This window comes from Megalobrama amblycephala, linkage group LG11, assembly GCF_018812025.1.
Source record: "Megalobrama amblycephala isolate DHTTF-2021 linkage group LG11, ASM1881202v1, whole genome shotgun sequence".
Classification (NCBI taxonomy): domain Eukaryota; kingdom Metazoa; phylum Chordata; class Actinopteri; order Cypriniformes; family Xenocyprididae; genus Megalobrama; species Megalobrama amblycephala.
The window spans coordinates 31,141,109-31,164,159 of NC_063054.1; the positions used below are offsets into that span (position 1 = coordinate 31,141,109).

The 23,051-nt window shown below is 34.7% G+C and overlaps 2 protein-coding genes across 3 annotated transcripts; one reads left to right on the forward strand and one right to left on the reverse strand.

The window, feature by feature from the left end:
• The first annotated feature begins 272 nt into the window (after positions 1–272).
• Positions 273–11,489, forward strand: hsf2 (heat shock transcription factor 2). Of its 2 annotated transcripts, none has more exons than XM_048207406.1 (12): positions 273–497; positions 886–994; positions 1,098–1,225; positions 3,189–3,313; positions 3,574–3,649; positions 5,315–5,376; positions 6,819–6,897; positions 7,226–7,350; positions 7,444–7,695; positions 10,266–10,368; positions 10,555–10,612; positions 10,708–11,489. In XM_048207406.1, the coding sequence occupies exons 1-12, from the start codon at positions 405–407 to the stop codon at positions 10,998–11,000; spliced, it is 1,503 nt and encodes a 500-aa protein (XP_048063363.1). In that variant the 5' UTR covers positions 273–404; the 3' UTR covers positions 11,001–11,489. The 2 variants fall into 2 exon arrangements, with proteins under 2 accessions (XP_048063363.1, XP_048063364.1); XM_048207407.1 differs by having other exon boundaries at positions 277–497; positions 10,558–10,612.
• Positions 11,490–12,159: 670 nt separating this feature from the next.
• serinc1 (serine incorporator 1) lies at positions 12,160–22,722 on the reverse strand. Its single transcript, XM_048207408.1, has 10 exons — positions 22,588–22,722; positions 19,661–19,822; positions 19,353–19,546; positions 19,116–19,195; positions 18,683–18,820; positions 16,129–16,298; positions 15,580–15,670; positions 15,353–15,494; positions 15,037–15,261; positions 12,160–13,120 (listed from the first exon to the last, which is right to left on the reverse strand). The coding sequence occupies exons 1-10, from the start codon at positions 22,624–22,626 to the stop codon at positions 12,982–12,984; spliced, it is 1,380 nt and encodes a 459-aa protein (XP_048063365.1). The 5' UTR covers positions 22,627–22,722; the 3' UTR covers positions 12,160–12,981.
• Between the last annotated feature and the right edge of the window lie 329 nt (positions 22,723–23,051).

Consider the following 23,051-nt stretch of genomic DNA (forward strand, 5'->3'; position numbering starts at 1 on the left):
AAATTTTAAAACAATTGTGCCTTTGTTTTAAAAGCTTGTCTGAGATTTAATAGGATTTGTGCAACACATAGCCATTCAAAACACGAACGCTAGAACCACGCAATTCATTTTTCAGCGCTGGTGTTGTTTTATTTCTCTTGGGTGAAAAAGTAGCCAGTCAGGCCCCTCTCCTCCTAGCAGAGCGTTTTCATTGGCTAACACCGACACACGGATGCCCATACACGTGAGTTAACTTACGTAAGGCAGCAACGGACCAATCAGCGCTCTCAAATCCTACAGGAAGTTGTGTAGTTGCGTCGCTATTTTCACTGGTGTACTCGTGTTTTGTCTAACGCAACCCCAACGAAAAAAAATCTGAATCATATTATTTATATTTTGCAACGTTTCATTTTCATTCCAGCAAAATGAAACACAACTCCAATGTCCCTGCATTTCTCACCAAGCTTTGGACCCTCGTCGAGGATTCGGATACAAATGAATTTATTTGCTGGAGCCAGGTAAATAAAAGAAGACGACATAGATGTTAGCATTCTAGCTTAGCTTTCAGTGATACAGTTATTTGGGTCCTGTGTGATCATTTGTTTATTATGATGGATGTGTGTCAGTGCTGTGATATAAATGTTAAGATTCGCACATTTATTGTTTTCATTTCATTTTTTCTACTTATTAACCAATAAGATAAGTTCTTTAGACGATTTGCATTTTACGTGCAATGAAATGAATCCTACTGAGCATTCATTTTATACATATATGTATATGTATAACATGAATGCAGTGCATATATGTATGTATATATATATATTATATTATAAAATGTAGAGGTCAAAGCCATTGTTTTTGTTTTTTAATTTCTTTGTGAACAAGGTTCTTTATTTCTCTTTATAGGAAGGGAACAGTTTCCTTGTACTGGATGAACAAAGGTTTGCAAAAGAGATTCTCCCAAAGTTTTTTAAGCACAACAACATGGCCAGTTTTGTCCGACAGCTCAACATGTGTAAGTGGTCTCTCCACAAATGCTCCTCCTTCCTCATTGTTTCTCTGTAATCTGAGATCAATGTTCGTTTCTTTGTCTCCTTGTTCAATTCTCTTACAAACAGATGGTTTTCGGAAAGTGATGCACATTGATGCAGGTATAGTGAAGCAAGAGCGTGATGGACCAGTTGAATTCCAGCATCCATACTTCAAACATGGGCAAGATGACCTGCTAGAGAACATCAAAAGAAAGGTAAGACATTTTCATGCTGAAAAATAAGAAATATTTTTTTAAAAAAAGGCCTTTGATCATCTTTGGGACATTTTGATGAAATATGAGTTTTTTTTATCCTCCATTGAAAGCAATTGAGGCCCAGAAAAGTAGTAAAAACATTGTTGAAATAGTAAATGTGACTACAGTGGTTCAACCTCAGTGTTATGAAGTGACGAGAATACTTTTTGTGTGCAAAAACAAAACAAAAATATCAACCATTTTTCCTCTTCCCTGTCAGTCTGTTACGCAGCAGTGCTGTGTTTACATCCGAACGCCGGCTCCTTCGTCAGCATCACACACATGCCTCGTGCTGCTCACGTGACAGGCGTCGGCCAATACCGAGTCGTCGTTCGGACATAGAACTTTGAAGTGCTGCAATGAAAATAGCGTAGCAGAATATCAGGGGAGAGGCGAATTTGTTGAATAAAGTTATTTTTGTTTTGTTTTTGCGCACAAAACGTGTTCTCGCTGCTTCATAACATTGAGGTTGAACCACTGTAGTCACATTGACAATTTTTATGTTTTTACTACTTTACTAATAAAAAAAACCTCTCGGATTTCATCAAAATATCTTAATTTGTGTTCCAAAAATGAACGAAGGTCTTACAAGACATGAGGGAGAGTAATTAAAGGATTATTTCACTTTCAAATAAAATTTTCCTGATAATTTACTCACCCCCATGTCATCCAAGATGTCCATGTCTTTCTTTCTTCAGTCGAAAAGAAATTAAGGTTTTTAATGAAAACATTCTAGGATTATTCTCCTTGTAGTGGACTTCAGTGGCCTCCAAACGGCTGAAGGTCAAAATTACAGTTTCATTGCAGCTTCAAAGGCTTTAAAGCCTTCCCTATTCTACTTACGGAAAAAATGGAACTGGCGCTGCGTTCGTTCTCTAAGTAGAATAGGGAAGGCGTAGGACATTCTTTTTGAAGAATACGAAAGTGCGATTTTGGCGGAAGCACTTGGAAGGCGATCATTTGTGTAAATAAAGCATATACATTTACATTTTTTTCGAAAATGACCAATCGTTTCGCTAGATAAGACCCTTATACCTCGTCTGGTATCGTTTAAAGCCCTTTGAAGCTGCACTGAAACTGTAATTTTGACCTTCAACCGTCTGGAGATCATTGAAGTCCACTATAAGGAGAATAATCCTGGAATGTTTTCATCAAAAACCTTAATTTCTTTTCGACTGAAGAAAGAAAGACATGAACATCTTGGATGACATGGGGGTGAGTAAATTATCAGGAAAATTTTATTTGAAAGTGAACTAATCCTTTTATGAGAGAAATTTAATTTTTGGCTGAACTAACCCTTTAATGGCAATTTACAATCTTAGTGCATATCGCCACCTAGTGGGTGGTTTTGTAATCTTTTTTTAAATCTTATCTCTCAATTCTTTAATAATTTTTTTTTATTACTTTGAACAATAATTTTAATGTTTGTTTGATGCTAAATATATAAATTAAAAAAGAGAGATGGGTGGACCTAAAAAAGAAAAAAAGTCTGTGTTTTCAAAGGCTGTATGTTTATTTTTTTTGTTTAGCCATTTTCTTTCCAAAATCTTTTGAATTCACATCTATGATGTGTGAGAAGAGAATAAAATAAGATAATTAAATTAGAGTAAAATAGCATTACTTTGTAATGTTATATATTTTTATAATAATATTGTGTTAAATCTGTTATGCTCACTGGAGCCTCATCATGCCTGTGAATACCTCTGAAACAAACTAACCCTGGAACACCTGCTCTGGAGCAGGTCATGTTCAGAGAATAAGTTGCTACGAAAGTTACCTCTGTTTTTGGAGCTGAAAGTTGAGGTTATCCGTTTACTCTGAGTATGTCCCATAACCTGCTTTCTGGAATACCCCCCTGAAAGTAAGTTTGGCATGGTTTGATTTACAATTGTATTGTTGTTGATTATTGTTATTCTTTATATAGGTGTCCACTGCACGGCCTGAAGAGGGCAAAATAAGACAAGAAGATCTTTCTAAAATTCTGACAAGTGTTCAGAATGTCCATGAGCAGCAAGAAAACATGGATGCTAGACTTGCCACCCTGAAAAGGTAAAGAAATACACTTTTACAAGCATAATCTGCGCTTTTGCCTCAAATTGTTCTGTATTATCTAATCTTACCTGTGTGCATTTATCCAGAAGTTAAGGGAACGGACAGATTAATCACTAGTTGTGCTTAATAATGCCCTGTTCACCAAGTATCAACATGTCAGCATGCAACTGCAAAGAATAACACTCTGGCATTGCGACATTCATTTATTTATTTATTTGTTTAAACTCTTATTCTTTTTTCTGTTGTCTTTTCCTCAGAGAGAACGAGGCTCTTTGGACGGAGCTGTCAGACCTCAGACAGAAACACGCACAGCAACAGCAGGTCATAAAGGAGGTACGTTCTACCTGTGCATACCAGTTTTGCAACCATTGCAATAGGCCCTTTTCACATGACGTCACGCAACTTCCGTTTTGATGCGAAGCGGTGTATTCTTACTTCCGTCGGCATAGTGGAACACTAGCGCCACTCGAATGGAGTACGCCCAGTATTTGTATAGCTGCCACAAATACAGTTTGAGGAAGACTGCAGCCGCATACTTTCATCTACATTCAAGGCGAGGCGTTTGGCAGATCTCAAAACAACTTACCGATCGGCGAGATTTGCCGCTTGAAGTTGGGGGACGAGTTGAAAATGGAGCACTGAAGTCGTACACTTTCTGCTTCCTGTAGTCACTCTTACGCAGTGTTTTCTGTCTTTATTGCAAATGAATTGATTATATGTATTTGTCAAATAAACGGACGTTTCAGATGTTTACATGTAGCAACAGAAAGACTTTTCTTTCATACTTTATGTACTGCTTAATTCAGTGCCTGTATGTACTAAAATAAAGGTCAACATGAGCTTATTCTGTTTAAATACCAATAAAGTCTATATTTTTTTTCAGTAAGTTTGATAAACATGACATAACATAATTAAAAAAATGTTTAATATCATATATTTATACACTAAGACTTTTTAATGTTATAAGAACTGAATTGTGAAACTAAATAAGATGAATAAATGAAACATGTCATTGCTTTTTTTAAATAACAAGCATAAAAATAAAGAAGGGTATACATGTATATTTAAATTAACAGGATTTAATTAAGTAATTGTAGATGCCCATAGCTCTACGACTTGAAAGTCCTTGCAATGTTTCAAAATAAAGCTTAACTTTAGTTATCAACTGGATAATATTGGGTTTCCTTTCAAACCACTTGCAATATTGGATGTTAAAATTAGCTATGTAGCATGAGAATCCTTCATATAAATAAAATATGACTCCTTGTCATTTTTCCCATAGTAAAAAAAAAACTTTAGTCATCGTTCGTCTTTTTTGCAAAACAAGAACGTCACATCAACAGAAATATACAGAGGATTTACACATTTTCTATACTTTCGTTTTGTCTTTTCTATCTCTTAGATATTTTAGAATCTTAATATATTGCATCAGTTTAAAAGGGTATGCAAAATAATCTAAAATCTTAAAGGAATATTTCACCCAAAAATGAAAATTCTGTCATCATTTACTCACCCTCATGTTGTTCCAGACCTGTATGATTTTTTTCTTCTGCTGAACACAAAAGATATTTTTAATGATATTTAATGGGGGCTCGTCCGGGATCCATAACAGCTTGTCCCGAACAATTAAGCACTGTTCATGTACTGGAAATTAAGTGATGGTACAGGTGCTTAGGGAGGGTTTGTCTGTTGGAGCAAGGTTTAAGTCTTGGGTTGTTGCTTGCTGGATAGGAGTAATAATAATCATGACTTTGTTTGATTTGAAAACTTTTATTGATGACCCGACAGTAGAGTTATTTGATAAATGTAGGAAGGATGATTTATTCGCTATTGCGAGTCATTTCCAAAGATATTGATTAACCCATATGGCCCCCGTTAACTTCCATAGTATGGAAAAATATTATGAAATGTCAATAGGGCTGAGTATCATTGTGTATCAGCATGAAACTGAAGTACAGGGTTGAATTCTAATGCTACTTTTTGCATTGCCCTTTCCAGCTGGTGCAGTTCATCTTCACATTGGCTCAGAACAATCGTTTGTTAAATTTGAAACGCAAAAGGTAAGACCAAGAAGTATGTGCCTGCATCTGATAAAAGTAAATGACCACTGTTTAAAAGTCTGGGGCTAGGGTTTTTTTGTTTATTTATTATTTATTTGTTTGTGCGTGCATGCGTGTGTGTGTGAGAGAGAGAGAGAGAGAGAGAGAGAGAGAGAAATTAATACTTTTATTCATCAAGGATGCAAGTATCCTGAAAAAGTTTTCAACAATGATAATAATAGGATATTAGCATATTACAGTGATTTCTGTAGGAACTTGTGACACTGCAGACTGGAGTAATGATGCTGAAAATTCAGCTTTTCCATCACAGGAATAAATTCCATTTTAAAATGTATTCAAATAGAAAGCATTTATTTTAAATGGTAATGATATTTTATAATTGTATTGTGTTTTACTGTATTTTGAGCAAATAAATGCAGCCATGATGAGCGTAAGAGACTTATTTCAAAAACATTTAGAAATTAAACAGACCCCAAAAGTTTGAACAGTAGTGTAACTAAAAGTCATATTGTTGACCTTCTCTATTTTTGACCAAGGATCTTTGCTATTAAAGATGACAGTTGTAAGAAATGTAATTTTCCTGGTTCCAATTCATTAAGGATTCATTTAATAATTCTGAGAGAGAAAGAATGGTGTTTTATATATATATATATATATATATATATATATATATATATATATATATATATAGAGAGAGAGATATTTTAGTTTGGACTTTTTCAATATATTAAAAACAGGATTAGTTCACCCAAAAATGAAAATTCTGTTATTAATTACTCACCCTCATGTCGTTCCAAACCCGCAAGACTTTTGTTCAATTTCAGAACACAAATGAAGATATTTGTAATGAAATCTGAGAGCTTTCTGTCCCTCCATAGACAGCTGCTCAACTGACACTTTGATGCTTCAAAAACTTCATAAAGAGATCATAAAACTAATCCATATGAATTGATTGGTTTAGTCCAAATTTTCTGAGGAGACTCGATCACTTTATATGATGAACAGATTGAATTTAGGCTTTTATTAACATATAAACATTGATCAGCGAAACACGCAAACATGCTTGAGCCTCCATTTACCACAACTGATGTGTGAGATGATGAATGTTTATATGTGAAAAAAAGCCTAAATTCAATCTGTTCATCATATAAAGCAATTGAGTCTCTTCAGAAAATTGGGACTAAACCACTCAATTCATATGGATTAGTTTTACAATCTTTTTATGAACTTTTTATGTTCATAAAAAAAGACAGAAAGCTCTCGGATTTCATCAAAAAGACCTTAATTTGTGTTGCAAAGATGAACTGAAGGTCTTGCGTGTTTGGAACGACATGAGAGTGAGTACTTGACAGATATTTCTTTTTTTTTTTTTTTTGAACTAACCCTTTAATATACTTTTTACCTTATTATTAATATGCTCCTTACTTGCTGTCTGATTACAGGCCGCTTGCACTGAACAGTAATGGAAAGAAGTCAAAATTCATCCACCAGTTCTTTGAGGAACCCATGGACCACAGCAAAGTATGTGTAGAAGCATCCAGGAGTGATTAGGTTCCATTCACTTTATGTCTCTTCTTGCTCGAAGGAAACGTGCTGTTGTCAGTTATTTTGTTACCGCAATGTTGCTATTCATTACCTTGCGTTTTTCTCTCTTGATGAGATTTAAGGCAGGGTTCACTTTGTGTGAAAGTGTCCTGCCCCTGGATATGAACCTTAAATTGTGAGAGTCACCGTCAGTTAAATTCACGTTGGTGGGGGACCCGCTTTATTTATATAAACATGATATTCCTCATTAATATTGAAACTTGAAGATCTGTTTGTCAGACTTATCCCATGCCTTCTCTGTTAGTCTGCAGTGAATGGACTCAATGGACTGAAGAACAATTCCGACATTTCTGATGACGTCATCATCTGTGACGTCACAGACGAAGATCCAGAATTTACAGATGGCGTATCTGTACCGGTTGACCAAGGGTAAATATTTAGGGGCTGATTCAAACAGTTGCACCTCTTTAGTCTTTTGCAGGAATAAAATTAGAAATGAGTGTTGTTCTCAATTTCCTACAGGGATGCTGAAATCGTGGAAGTCGCGCATGAAAGCAGCCCGACAATAAAAAACGACAGCACAAACGGCACTGTAACAAATTCAACCACTCAGCAAGAAGCAGTACCCAAAAGCAGCTCTGACATTTCAGCGACTAATAGCACCCTGCAACTGAACAAACCTTCAGGTCTAAGTTTAGAGGATCCAGTAAAGCTGATGGACTCCATTCTCAGTGAAAATGGTGCCATTTCACAAAACATCAGCCTTCTTGGCAAGTAAGTTGGCTAAAGTTGCCCATATAAAATGAGAGGCAGGTAAAATTTAAAGCGCCCCATTATGTTTTTTTCAGTATTTACCTTTCATGCAGTGTGTAATACAGCTGTTTGTGAATGTAAAAGGTCTGCAAAGTTTTAAAGATCAAAGTGCACGTAATGAAGTTATAGTCTCCTAAAAGAAAGAATCGATTCTGAACTGCTGAAACTAGTCGCCAGTTTCATTTTCTTTTACATAACTATGTAACAATGTAAGAATTTGCATAATGCCAGCCTATGGTCTTCATTGGCAGTCCGCAAACAACTTCTACTTTGACCTGGCCTCAAACACTGTAGTTTTAGCTGAGGCCTGGAAGAATTTTTCATGTTGTCGACATGTCAAGAAGATGCTGTTTTCAGCGCTGTGAATCCACTTTGCGTCCATTTCAAAAGGATGACATGAGGACTCGCTCTGGAATTGATACTTAAAAACCAATGCCACCGTCCGTATCACTGTGTATCAAGTGGTAGGGTAGCATCCAGAGCTGAAATTCAGACATGGTAATAGTTTTTTTTCTGACATGCGCTGTAAGGAGAAGACCAAGGGTTGCAATCTATGGCATGTGACAATAGCTAAAGAGGTGTATGTATTTAATTTAAATAAGTCCCTCAAACTTGCATACGGTAATCATTCCTCATAGTCACACAGCCTGTATTATTAAAGGGATAGTTCACCCAAAAATTAAAAATATCCCATGGTTTACTCGCCCTCAAGCCATCCTATGTGTATGTGAAATCGGAGATATGTTTTAAAATATCCTGGCTCTTCCAAGCTTTATAATGGTAGTGAATGGGGGACGAGATTTGAAAACCCCTGCCCAAAAAAAAAAGCATCCATCCATGATAAAAATAATCCATATGACTCCAGGGGGTTAATAAAGGAAGTGATGGGTTTTTGTAAGAAAAATATCCATATTTAAAACTTTATAAACTAAAATAACTAGCTTCCAGCAGACGACCGTATGCATACTGTTCAAGTCAACTTGCGGCAAAAGAGTAACCCCTGAAACAGTGTATGACGTAGGATGTAGGTGTAGCGTAAGCTTCAATGACTAAGCAACAAACTCAAGCTCCACTTCTCGAAATCCTCCGACATTTAAAATTTCTCATTTTAGACTTCTAATTCGTGACCGGTGATTTGTTTTGCTCTATCCTCTGCGCTTCCGCGTTCATCATTCGTCGGGTCAGGGGTTACGCTTCTGCCGCAAATCGATGCTTGCGGCCATCTGCCGGAAACTAGTTATTTTAGTTTATAAAGTTTTAAATATGGATATTTTTCTTACAAAAACCCATCACTTCAGAAAGGCCTATATTAACCACCTGGAGCCATATGGATTATTTTTATGATGGATGGATGCATTTTTGGGGAGGGCTTCAAAATCTCACCCCCCATTCACTACCATTATAAAGCTTGGAAGAGACAGGATATTTTTTAATTTAATTTCAGATGTGTTCATCTGAAAGAAGATAGTGATATAGACCAAGGATGGCTTGAGGGTGAGTAAATCACCCTTTAAGTTATCCCTTTAAATTAGGTGCTATAAATACTATTAAAATGTGAGATTTTAACCTACGCTAGCAAATTTATGGAAGCCTATTTGTGCCACATAAAAAAAAATAATGTTTTGGGAAGTCATAATCATAATTAACATTTTTGACTTTTAATCTCATTATTATTATGTAGCATCTGTAATAGTATAATTTATTAAAGAACGATTTTTTCCCTATGTGGTGGAAATGGGATTCCTTTCAAATGAAACTACTAAATAATTGGTTCAACAAAAAAAAAAAAAAATCAAGCTTCACATTTCTGTTTTAAAGTCTCTCCCTCCATCTCTCTCATTTTTACGGAAGAGGATTAGGGCCAAGCAATAATAAAAAAATAAAACCATCTCGAGATTAAAGTTGTTAAATTTCGAGAAAAAACTCGTGAAATTTCGAGAAAAAAGTCAATATAAAATGTTGAGAATAAAGTCATTAAATTACGAGAAAAAAGTCGTTAAATTACGAGAACAAATTCGTTAAATTATGAGAAAAATGCTGTTAAATTTCGAGAAAAAAGTCGAGATAAAATGTTGAGAATAAACTCGTTAAATTACGAGAAAAAAAACTTGTTAAATTTCGAGAAAAAAGTTGAGATAAAATGTTGAGAATAAAGTCATTAAATTACAAGAAAAAAGTCGTTAAATTACGAGAACAAATTCGTTAAATTACGAATTTGTTCTCATAATTTAACAACTTTTTTTCTCGTAATTTAATGACTTTATTCTCATAATTTAATGAGTTTATTCTCAACATTTTATCTCGACTTTTTTCTCGAAATTTAACGAGTTTTTTCTTGTAATTTAACGAGTTTATTCTCGAAATTTAACAACTTTAATCTCGAGATGGTTTTATTTTTTTTTTATTATTGCTTGGCCCTAATCCTCTTCCGTACATTTATTTATTTATTTTTTATTATTATTTTTTTTTGACAGGTGCTTCTGCTTTAAGCATACTTAATTAATATTTCATTGTAAATTAAATCTCTACAGAGTAGAGTTGATGGACTATCTGGACAGTATTGACTGTAGTCTGGAAGACTTCCAGGCCATGCTGTATGGAAAACAGTTCAGCATTGACACAGATATCTTAGAGGTATGTTTGGAGATTCTTAATCTCTCTCTGCCTTGTGTACTTTTTTGGGGGGGGTGAAAATATCTAATAATTTTCATTGATACATCACTCATCTGCTGTAGTTTAACATCATGATGACTTGTTGAATTTGATTCTGCATGGTCATATTTTTTGATAAAGCTTTTTGTTTTTTTATTTTATTGTTGGCAGGAAACTGGAACAAAAGAAAACATAAACAAAGGGAAGTCTGAGCCTGAAAACACAGGTAATTGTTGCATGTTTCTCTGTAAATCAATATCCACTGTCATTTGTGTGCCATCGCTGTGTTGCATTTACTAGCGTGTTGGTTCCTTTATTCAGATAAGCAGCTGATCCAGTACACAACCTGCCCTCTGCTGGCTTTCCTGGATGGATGCACCCCTCTGGCCCCATCAGATTCTCCACCTGAAAACCTGAGCCAGCCTCTATTGCCCCAGAGCCCTGAAGAACCCACAGACCTTTTGGATGAGGCTCTGGAGACGGAGATGCCTCGCAGCTCTTTGATCCGTCTGGAACCCCTCACAGAGGCAGAGGCGAGCGAGGCCACGCTGTTTTACCTGTGCGAACTGAACTCTGACCTGCCAAGTGCCGACACACCACAGCTTGATATCTGAAAGCGAATCGTCATGGAAAACTGGATCTTTTCGTTTTTTGTACATTTTCATCAAAATGATGATATTTATTTGCCAGAATGTTTTTGGTACCATCTGTCCATGAATTTGACATTCCTTTATTTCAGTTTTTTTTTTTTTTACTGTTCACTACCATATAGATACATATACTGTGTTCACTAGCTAGTGTCCTTTCCACCATCTCCATCAGGAGATGGGGCTGCAGTTACATTGCTGGATTACATTGCAGCTGTTTTGTGAAGCACGTGTTTTCCTGTGTTGTTATTGAGCAGTTCAGAAAATGTCTCAGCTATCCTTTATGTATATGGTATAGAAGTGCCTGCCTGATATCTCAATGTCACTGTACATAGACGTGAAGACTTTGGCTTATGGTTAGATCCATAATGTTGGGCAATACACAGTGATTTCTTGTTACCGTGAGCTATTTCATCATTAGCTTTGCAGTAGCATTAAAAGGAACTCAAACATCAATCCTGGTGTGGTTTTGGTTTTTAAAATGAGCTGAGTTGAAAATATAAATTTTATGATTTCCAATTTGGTCCTATCCTAGTCTATGCTGTTCTCAGTTGATCCCTTATGAAAATTAACCATGGATTTACTACAAAAACAAAACATGGTAACCACAAATTAACCATGGTTGTGCTACACTAACCATAGTTTAACTATGGTATTTGTAGTAAAACTGGTTATACAAATAGTAACCAGTCCACCAAAAAAATCAGTTACTACTTTTACTATAATAAAACCATGGTCAGTTTTCGTAAGGGATGCGTGAATAACCAAGTTTTTTAAGCTTTACAATAAGCTTGGTTACTTTTGATAAATCTCAAAATTCTTCTGACATTTTTGACGCTCCCGAACGTGTCGTGACAGATTTTTGTAGCCGCCTCACAGTTACAGCGAAGCAGCTTCACAGAGCGCACTTGAACTGATCATTTTGTTTTATTTACTACTAGCTATAGCGTGAAATAAACATGAATGAACATCAGAAGGTATGTTGAAAGATACTGTACAACTTACTAAAATGTCTCAACTCATGTAATCATGGAAAGACCTCAAAACAGCTTGTAAACAATGTTACCTCAGGAAAGACATTCATAGCTCGCTACTTAGCAATTTTCAAACTACACTCAGGACATAATCTGGGTCTTAAACCTTTAATAAGATGAAATTGGGTGATTACAATGCATCTCAGAAGGCAAAAAATAACACCGACATAAAAAAAAAAAAAAAAAAGTTACGCAAGTACTGGCATCAATTAAATAACCATCGTGCTTAATACAATGGAGGGTAAAGTCATCTATTGAGGTTTTACCAGCAAAGATAAATTCAGTGCAAAACATTGTTCAACACACACATTGGCTACAAGCATAAAATTAATATTGCGCCAAACAACTAACATGTGCAAGTTGCAAAGGGTTAGCTCAGTTAAAGTCAATATTACAGTCATATGTTCATGGTGCAAATCATCGAAAAGCAAAACAAAATCTACAATTTTAAGTTGCCTGTTAATTTTTTACATGCTAATGCAACACTGTATACGTTGTGCGTTCTATAGGAAACTATGAATGTCATGACTTCTGGGAAAACATGACCTGCATTTTCACTACTCTCCACGAATAACTTAAGATACATTTGATTTATTTTTAAACCATACAGAGATTATTAATCAAGGTTACGTTATCCTTAGTATTGAAGAACACTTTCTTGAAGGAAATATTAACATCACATCACAGGCAACCCAAGCCATGTTCTTCTTCTTTTTTCTTTTTTTGTCTCTTACATGAAACCAATAAACACCTACATAAAAGCATGCAAGATTTAAAAAAAACCCACACATGTAGGGTTAGCTGAATGAACAAAACACTCACAGTATTTACATTTAGACCCTCCTATCCCTATACATGTGGATATTCACAAAAGTAATGGCGGAATATAATCACAAGCTTTTATTTCCATCCTTTCAGTCGAAGTCACGGTTGGTGAGGACCAGCGGAGCCACCAGGGTCCACACGTACAGAGAGATGCAGATCCAGCTAGAGGTGATCTTCACCCACACAGACGGCCATTTGCTGGTCATGGTCTCATAGCTGGAGTCAGGGCTATAAAATTAACAGAAAAAAATTATAAATCAGAGTTTAAGGATAATTCTGTAAGCTTTGCCAATCATAACCATTTCTATATAAATACAATAATAAACTAACCATTATATTTATGACATTTAAAAATGGTCTTATTAATAGAATAGCTTTCATTCAAGTTATTAATTTAAGTGTTAAATAAAATAAAATAAAATAAAATAAAAATGTAGTTAAAAATATACATACACTACTACGGAAGAGGATTAGGGCCAAGCAATAATAAAAAATAAAACCATCTCGAGATTAAAGTTGTTAAATTTCAAGAAAAAACGCGTTAAATTTCGAGAAAAAAGTCGAGATAAAATGTTGAGAATAAACTCATTAAATTACGAGAAAAAACTCGTTAAATTTCAAGAAAAAAGTCGAGATAAAATGTTGAGAATAAACTTGTTAAATTACGAGAAAAAAACTCGTTAAATTTCGATAAAAAAGTCGAGATAAAATGTTGAGAATATAGTCATTAAATTAACGAATTTATTCTTGTAATTTAACAACTTTTTTCTTGTAATTTAATGAGTTTATTCTCGTAATTTAATGACTTTATTCTCAACATTTTATCTCGACTTTTTTCTCAAATTTTAACGAGTTTGTTCTCGTAATTTAATGACTTTTTTCTCATAATTTAATGAGTTTATTCTCAACATTTTATCTAGAATTTTTTCTCGAAATTTAACAAAATTTTTCTCATAATTTAACGAATTTGTTCTCGTAATTTAACAACTTTTTTTCTCGTAATTTAATGACTTTATTCTCAACATTTTATCTCGACTTTTTTCTCAAAATTTAACGAGTTTGTTCTCGTAATTTAATGACTTTTTTCTCATAATTTAATGAGTTTATTCTCAACATTTTATCTTGAATTTTTTCTCGAAATTTAACGACATTTTTCTCATAATTTAACGAATTTGTGCTCGTAATTTAACAACTTTTTTTCTCGTAATTTAATGAGTTTATTCTCAACATTTTATCTTGACTTTTTTCTTGAAATTTAATGAGTTTTTTCTCATAATTTAACGAGTTTATTCTCAACATTTTATCTCGACCTTTTTCTCGAAATTTAACAACTTTAATCTCGAGATGGTTTTATTTTTTTTATTATTGCTTGGCCCTAATCCTCTTCCGTACACTACTGTTCAAACATCTGGGGTGGGAAACATTTCTTATTTTTACCCATGTTAAAAACAGTTGTGCTGCTTGAAGTTATCTTTTTTTCAGGATTTTTTTATGAATAGGAAGTTCGAAAGAACATCATTTATTTGAAACAGAAATTATTTGTAACATTTTAAATGTCTTTACTGTCACATTCAATCAATTCAAGCAATCAGTTCTTGCTGAATCAATTTAGTTTCTTTAAAAAAAAATCTTACTGACCCTAAACTTTTGATCTATAGTGGATATTTAAATAAAATATAAATAAAATTATACAATTTTATAGTCTTTAAGAAAATGACTAGACGACAGTAGACTATAGACAATATATATAATTAAAAATATTAAAAATACAGTTCAATGATGGCAAAAAAAAAAAAAAAAAAAAAGTAAATCCATTGTGGTAAACAAAACACATTTTTGAATATTATCCATTATTATTCAAGGTTGTCAGTAGATATTGAAAAAAAATAATAATAATTACAGTAATGTCAGTCATTTAACAGTCAATATTAAAATTCACTACCATTCACTACACCTATATTTTTATATAGAGAATTTTACACATAAAATCAGACAAAAATGTTTTTGCACTTTTTGGAATTTGTCACATTTGTCACTGCTTCCAATATTGGCCTAATCAAACCAAAACAGATAATTTACAAGTACCAAATGGTCACCAATATGTTGTGAAATGAAACTGATAAAAACATCCCAAGGGCACATACCTGTACCAGTTGGTCAATGTCATCATGATGTACAGGGAAGCCAAGAAGAGCATGAAGTGGAAGAAAGAATAGCTGTAGGTGACTCCATCCTTCTCGTTGTCAATGGCACGGTTGGTGCCATCGCTCACTTCAAAGTTCTCTGGAGCGGGACCATCCTCGATCAGAGCGGACTCGTCACTGGTGAGGGTCAGTTTGTTCACCTGAGTATTGCTGGAGTTGCGGATGCTGAGGAAATTTAAGGACAAATTTGACTGCAGCGTTGAAAAATAGCTGCAAAAATAGGACATATCTTTTAACAAATGTCAAACTTTCTTACCTGGAGTACAGCACACACAACAGGAACAAGATCAACCCCACAATGCCCTGGGCATCCCACCATTGAACAACACGGTCCTGACCAGCAGGGGTGGTGCTGTTGAGGCCGATAATTCCAAGCAAGCTAGGGTTGCATCTGCGTTCTTTGGGAAAATAAAATCATTATTCTAGACTGATTTAATGAACAACAGAATATATTTTTTTAGAAGAATTTTTCACAATGCTTACCAGGTTCATTGGTCATGGCAGACCAGGTCAGATACATGGTGTACAGGGTAACAATGGAGGACTGTAAGAGACCAGACCTGGGCTGGGACTCCTGGAGGAGAGGAAAGAAAGGGACATGAAGAAATTAAATTAATTTAAGATTTGATGCTCACCTGAAGAATGTATCTAAAACTTTGAGCAACATTAAAGGGATAGTGCGAAATTAAAATTTGCTGTTAATTTATTCTCCTTCAGGCCATCCAAGATGCAGGTGACTATCTCTTTAGGATTACAGGTAATAATGTTGTAAATAATGTTCAGTTTTTTGCCTGTATATGTTTTTATGACTCTCAAAGTGACGGTAGCCATTGACTTGAACTATATGAATCACCAAGGACCACGCTTTCAGCTAAAAATCTTCATTTCTGTTCTACTAAAGAAAAGTCATCTACATCCTTAAGGTGAGTAAATTAACAGCAAATTTTCATTTTTGGGTGAACTATCCCTTTAAAACATAGGAGACCATCACAGTTCCAATACCAACTCCCTCAGATGTGTTATATTCATTACCTGGATCTTAGGCAAGATGGACATGACAGATGCACCAACGCACAGCAGCATGTTGATGCTGATGAAGACTTTGTTCTCAGTGCAGCCATCAGAGTGAGTGTAATACACATAGAACAAGACCAAAGACATCAGGGACAGAGCGTAGTTGATTGCTGTGGCAGACAGAAGAGCTACGAATGGTAGAAAAAATGTGTTAGAACAATGCAATCAGTCTTCTTTATGACTGCATATACACCGGCACTGCAAGAAATATCTAAACATAAATTAAGCAATATCTTTATAAATATAATATGGTCACACTTTAGCTTAGGGTCCAATTCTTACTATTAACTACGACTTTTGCCTCAAACTCCTAATCACTGCTTATTAATAGTTAGTAAGGTAGATGTTAAGTTTAGGTTTTGGGTAGGATCAAGGGGTGTAGAATATCGTCATGCAAAATAAGACATTAATATGTGCTTTATAAAGTACTAATAAACAGCCAATATATTAGTACAAACCCGATTCCAAAAAAGTTGGGACACTGTACAAATTGTGAATAAAAAAGGAATGCAATAATTTACAAATCTCATAAACTTATATTTTATTCACAATAGAATATAGATAACATATCAAATGTTGAAAGTGAGACATTTTGAAATGACATGCCAAATATTGGCTCATTTTGGATTTCATGAGAGCTACACATTCCAAAAAAGTTGGGACTGGTAGCAATAAGAGGCCGGAAAAGTTAAATGTTAAATTGGGTTAAAATTTGCAACTTATTAGGTCAATTGGCAACATGATTGGGTATAAAAAGAGCCTCTCAGAGTGGCAGTGTCTCTCAGAAGTCAAGATGGGCAGAGGATCACCAATTCCCCCAATGCTGTGGCGAAAAATAGTGGAGCAATATCAGAAAGGAGTTTCTCAGAGAAAAATTGCAGAGTTTGAAGTTATCATCATCTACAGTGCATAATATCATCTGAAGATTCAGAGAATCTGGAACAATCTCTGTGCGTAAGGGTCAAGGCTGGAAAACCATACTGGATGACCGGGATCTTCGGGCCCTTAGACGGCACTGCATCACATACAGGAATGCTACTGTAATGGAAATCACAACATGGGCTCAGGAATACTTCCAGTAAACTCTATAGGTCAAAAAAGAAGCCATATCTAAACATGATCCAGAAGCGCAGGCGTTTTCTCTGGGTTTTCTCCATTTAAAATGGACTATGGCAAAGTGGAAAACTGTTCTGTGGTCAGACGAATCAAAATTTGAAGTTCTTTTTGGAAAACTGGGACGCTATGTCATGGCATGGGCAGCTTACACATCTGGAAAGGCACCATCAATGCTGAAAGGTATATCCAAGTTCTAGAACAACATATGCTCCCATCCAGATGTCGTCTCTTTCAGGGAAGACAATGCCAGACCACATACTGCATCAATTACAACATCATGGCTGTGTAGGAGGAGGACCCGGGTACTGAAATGGCCAGCCTGCAGTCCAGATCTTTCACCCATAGAAAACATTTGGCGCATCATAAAGAGGAACATGGGACAAAGAAGACCTTAGACAGCTGAGCAACTAGAAGCCTGTATTAGACAAGAATGGGACAACATTCCTATTCCTAAACTTGAGCAACTTGTCTCCTCAGTCCCCAGACGTTTGCAGACTGTTATAAAAAGAAGAGGGGATGACACACAGTGGAAAACATAGCCTTGTCCCAACTTTTTTGAGATGTGTTGATGCCATGAAATTTGAAATCATCTTATTTTTCCCTTAAAATGATACATTTTCTCAGTTTAAACATTTGATATGTCATCTATGTTGTATTCTGAATAAAATATTGACATTTGAAACTTCCACATCATTGCATTCTGTTTTTATTCACAATTTGTACAGTGTCCCAACTTTTTTGGAATCAGGTTTGTAATATGCATAAGCAATTAGTTAATAGTGAGATTTGGACCCTAAACTAAAGCGTTACCTATAATATTATTATATAAATATGATGTGATTTATTTATTTATTTATGAATTTATGTAAAAGATACACTACCATTTAAAAGTTTGGGGTCATTAACTTAAATTAAAAATACTTGTATTCCGCAAGAATACATTAAATTGATCAGAAGTGACAGTAAAGACATTTATAACATTACAAAAGATTTCCATTTCAAATAAATGCTGTTCTTTTTTTGCTTTCTATTCATCAAAAAAAAAAAAAAAAAAAATCACGAAAAAATGCATCAAGTTTTCCACAAACAAATTAAGCATCACAACTGTTTTAAACATTAATAATAAATAACAAGAACAACAAATGTTTCTTGAGCACCAGCATTTTTAAATATTTCTGAAGGATCATGTGAGACTGAAGACTGGAGTAATGATGCTGAAAATTCAGCTTTACCATCACAGGAATAAATTACATTTTAAAAATATAAAAATAGAAAGCAGTTATTTTAAATTGTAATGATTTCACAATATTACTGTTTTACTGTATTTTGAACAGCCTTGGTGAGCCATTTTTTTTTTTTAAAAACATTGAACAAATCAAGTTCTCCTAATACATACCTGCATACCAGCAGCGGGAGTTTCCCTCCTCCATTTTCTCCACCCAGGACTCGTTCCAAGAGTGAGCGAAGTCGATCAAGAGCACCAGCTGGATGAGGATAAAACAGAACGCTCCAGCCATGCCTACGTAAAACCAGACTGGAAGAGGCCCAATAGAAGATCATCATTAGATCATCCTCAGAAATAAATTCAGGGAACAACTTGAATCTGCATGATCTCACTCTCTCATCACTTAAGATGGCTTTACGATAAAGTCCACAGCAGATTGTCTAATGTATATGTACATTTAATGTACAACTATATCACACGTCTAGCACTTTCTTTTTAATTTGGTCACTCCTGACAATGTTGAGTGGACTTTTAAAGTCACATACATTGTATTTATGTAATTACAAGTATATTTCATATTTAAGGTGATAAAGTAAGAGTTTACCAGTAGTAAAAGGGCCTTCAGGAATAAAGAACGCTCCGACTGTAATAGCAGTGGCAGCTGCAAACTTGAAGAACCAAAACCTGGAGAAGATCAATATATTTAAAAGAATTAATAAACATTTCTAAAAATTAGCTTGCAATACCTGTGTCGTCTTCAAGAACACAGTTATAGTTCTTGGTTTCAAACCTTCAACCTTTCAGTTACAGGTCAAGACTTTAACCACTAGGTCACACTAACCCGTTATGCACAGCGGCTCTTGGGTCCTGGCTGCTCTTGACCTTTACCATGATGAGAGAGAAGAGCAAGAAGAACATGGCCATTCCAAAGCACACACGATACACAGCCTTATACCCAACCAGCACATCGCAGTTCACGTGACCTTCGACTCCTGGGATGGACGACCCCGTTCCTCCTTCACAAAAGCCTGGAATCTGCAGTCACATTAAAAAAAAAAACATACAAATGACCAGAACGCTTCAGTCGCAACCCTGAACATCAAATAAGACATATGTAGAGCAAATTTAAACTTGTTGTTTCAGTATCACCTTCTTCAGATGCCCCTCCATGCCTGGCATGAGCATGATGCAAGCAATGCCCACACCCATCAGCATGAAGAAGGCATAGATCAGCCGAGTGACAGTAGAGTTGTTTCCACTTGGGCAGCATCCGCACAGCAGGCAAGGAGCGCTGCCACAAAGACAAGGAATCTAGAGAGGAGATAAACACAAATTAAAGGTGATGTAAGCCATTTCAGATGTTTTGCTAACTTCAGCCACACACTCTCGATCAAGACCCCCGCCCCACCCCCCAACAAAAAAAGCAGGGCATTTTGTTGTTTTTGTAATTTTATTGACAAAAGAAACAAAAATATCCTGAAAATTTATTTAGGCATTACAATAATTTAAAGATAGGTAAATAGTCTTCTGAAACTTGCAATTAAAAATATAGTAAAGATAAATGTCGCAGTAGCCGATAAGCAATATAATGTCGATATCTCATCCCTAGCTAGAAACAGCTTCATTCTGCAAAATGAGAAGGGCTTTGTGACGCATAAACATGTTGATTTCAAAGTGACTCATATCAGGGCTTAGAAAAATAGACTAATTAAAGAGGCCTCATCTCTCGCTTGTACACAAGGTACAAAACAGACAATGCTTGTGCCTAAATTTGTCTGGCTTTATATAACAAACAGAGTGTTTAGATGTGATTAGTTCAAACAGGACATTAAATCCTTCCCAAAATAAATGTCCAGATAAAAACACCTTATAAAAATGTTTACACTACTAAGTTTGGAGTAGTTATGAACATTAAGACTTTTTAATATTTTTGTAATGTTCTTATGCTCATTGATACGGAAGAGGATTAGGGCCAAGCAATAATAAAAAAATAAAACCATCTCAAGATTAAAGTTGTTAAATTTCGAGAAAAAAAGTCGATAAAATGTTGAGAATAAAGTCATTAAATTACGAGAAAAATGTCGTTAAATTACAAGAACAAATTCATTAAATTATGAGAAAAATGTCGTTAAATTTCGAGAAAAAAGTCGAGATAAAATGTTGAGAATAAACTCGTTAAATTACGAGAAAAAACTCGTTAAATTTCAAGAAAAAAGTCGAGATAAAATTTTGAGAATAAAGTCATTAAATTACGAGAAAAAAGTCATTAAATTACAAGAACAAATTCGTTAAATTATGAGAAAAATGTTGTTAAATTTCGAGAAAAAAGTTGAGATAAAATGTTGAGAATAAACTCGTTAAATTACGAGAAAAAAAACGTAATTTAACGAATTTGTTCTCGTAATTTAACGACTTTTTTCTCATAATTTAATGACTTTATTCTCAACATTTTATCTCGACTTTTTTTCTCAAAATTTAACAACTTTAATCTCGAGATGGTTTTATTTTTTTATTATTGCTTGGCCCTAATCCTCTTCCGTACATCGAGGCTGCATTTATTAAGTAATAAATACAATAAAACAGCAATAGTGTAAAATATTATTACAATTTAATATAAGTGCTTTTTAAAATATATTTTAAAATATAATTTATTCTTGTGATGACAAAGCTTAATTTTCAGCATAATTACTCCAGTCTTCAGTGTCACATGATCCTTCAGAAATCATTCTAATAGGTTGATTTGCTGCTCAAGAAACATTTCTTATTATTATCAATGTCAAAAACAGTTGTGCTGAATATTTTTGTAGAAATGTGATATTTTTTTCAGGATTGTTCAAAATTATTTTTTACTGTCACCTTTGACCAATTTAATGCATTATTGTTGAATCAAAGTATTAATTTCTTTATTATTGTTTTTTAATCTTATCTTAAATCTTATATCTGACCCCAAACTTCTGAATTATAATTCATAATTCATACATGACATACATACATACTTGTCTCATCAAGCTATTATTATAAAGTGTTACTGAACAGTAATAGTGCAACATAGCTTCAGATCCCATGTTTTCCAATCTCTCCTGTGTGCATGTGTGTGTGTGTGTGTGTGTGTGTGTGGTTTGTGAGGTCACTGTGGTCTCAAATGTGTATGACATGGGTATTACAGCGTAAATATGGTTCCTGTGTCCTTGTAAACCATATGTAAATACATATATATATATATGTAAATATAGTAAACCAAATGGCTTAAAAAACATACTTAATGGCGTTTTTTTGTTTTGTTTTGGGGTTTTTTTATTCAAATAAATGCCTCCAGTTTTCTGTGATGGGTAGATTTAGGGTAATGGGACAAAAAAAATTGATTAGCTTACTATAAAAACATTACGCCTATGGAGAATCCCCGTATATACACATACAAGTGTGTGTGCGTGTGCGCGTGTGTGTGTGTGTGTGTGTGTGTCATGAGCTGCCATCTGATCGGTGTTTTGATGTCGCAACACCTGAAATCCTAACAAACATGTGACCTGCTTCGAAAACCTCATGTTATGTTGTTATGCATTTAAACCCCCAAATCAAACGTGTGGGGGGACATCATGTCAAAAATTCATATCAAACAACGAACAGCTGTCATGATCACAAGAGCCTAGTACAAAACATTTTCATCTAACGTTACAACTATTTGCCTGTAATTACGAGAAAAATAGTAGTGTATACGTTTGGTGATCCAAATTACGCAAAAAGCAAAACAACACACGCACACATTTTCTGCTTCATCACAACAAGGGCACCACCCAATAATGACATGTAGATTTAGCAAAGCAGAAACAACTGATTTGAATCACACTTAAAACATAGTAAAAATAATTAATATGATGTTATGTGTCATTCTTGGTAATTATTTTAAAGATGCAGTGGGTTTTATGAATAGCGAAAGGCCCAGACACCATTTTCTCTTTGCCGATGCGGATGTCTTCAGCATCACAGGATAAACTCGCAGAAAACCCAATAGTTATTTTCCTTCGCACATCCATAAGATTATATTTAGATTTCAGTAGTATATGATTATGTGAACTCACCCAACTGGCCATGGAACAAAGCCCAAGTACGGCCCCCATGTTCAGCGGTGATGTGCGACGTTTCTCCTAACTGGTCTGAAAATGGACGCGGTGTGTTTACAATGTAGCTCCGCTGTCTGATGAAGCCGGAAACCACAGGTTAGTTTCACATTGAACATTTCAAAATAAAACCTCGGTCTTTCACGCTGACAAAATAAAGGAAAAAAGATATTAAGAAGTTTCTGGGGGGGGAAAACGTGGAAAATGTTACAATTTAAGTCTACAATTACAATTAAAATGAGGAATCAATTTATTTAAAAAATGCAAAATATAGTAATGAAAATATATTTTTGAGAAGTTAGTAGCATAATTATATATACATAGATATATAAATAGATGATTGCGTAGTATTCTTATTATTTAGCATTTTTTTCAAAACATTCAAGTTTTTAAAAGTTACATGTAAACAAAACGAATGAAATTAT

Excerpts from the sequence above, each read along its gene's own strand:
- hsf2 (XM_048207406.1), top strand. The coding sequence starts at position 405 with ATGAAACACAACTCCAATGTCCCTGCATTTCTCACCAAGCTTTGGACC. Across the intron at positions 498-885 it reads AATTTATTTGCTGGAGCCAG|GAAGGGAACAGTTTCCTTGT; the intron begins GTAAATAAAAGA and ends TTCTCTTTATAG. Across the intron at positions 5,377-6,818 it reads TTAAATTTGAAACGCAAAAG|GCCGCTTGCACTGAACAGTA; the intron begins GTAAGACCAAGA and ends GTCTGATTACAG.
- serinc1 (XM_048207408.1), bottom strand. The coding sequence starts at position 22,626 with ATGGGGGCCGTACTTGGGCTTTGTTCCATGGCCAGTTGG. Across the intron at positions 16,299-18,682 it reads CTCCCGCTGCTGGTATGCAG|CTCTTCTGTCTGCCACAGCA; the intron begins GTATGTATTAGG and ends TACCATTCGTAG. Across the intron at positions 15,671-16,128 it reads CCATCTTGCCTAAGATCCAG|GAGTCCCAGCCCAGGTCTGG; the intron begins GTAATGAATATA and ends CCTCTCCTCCAG.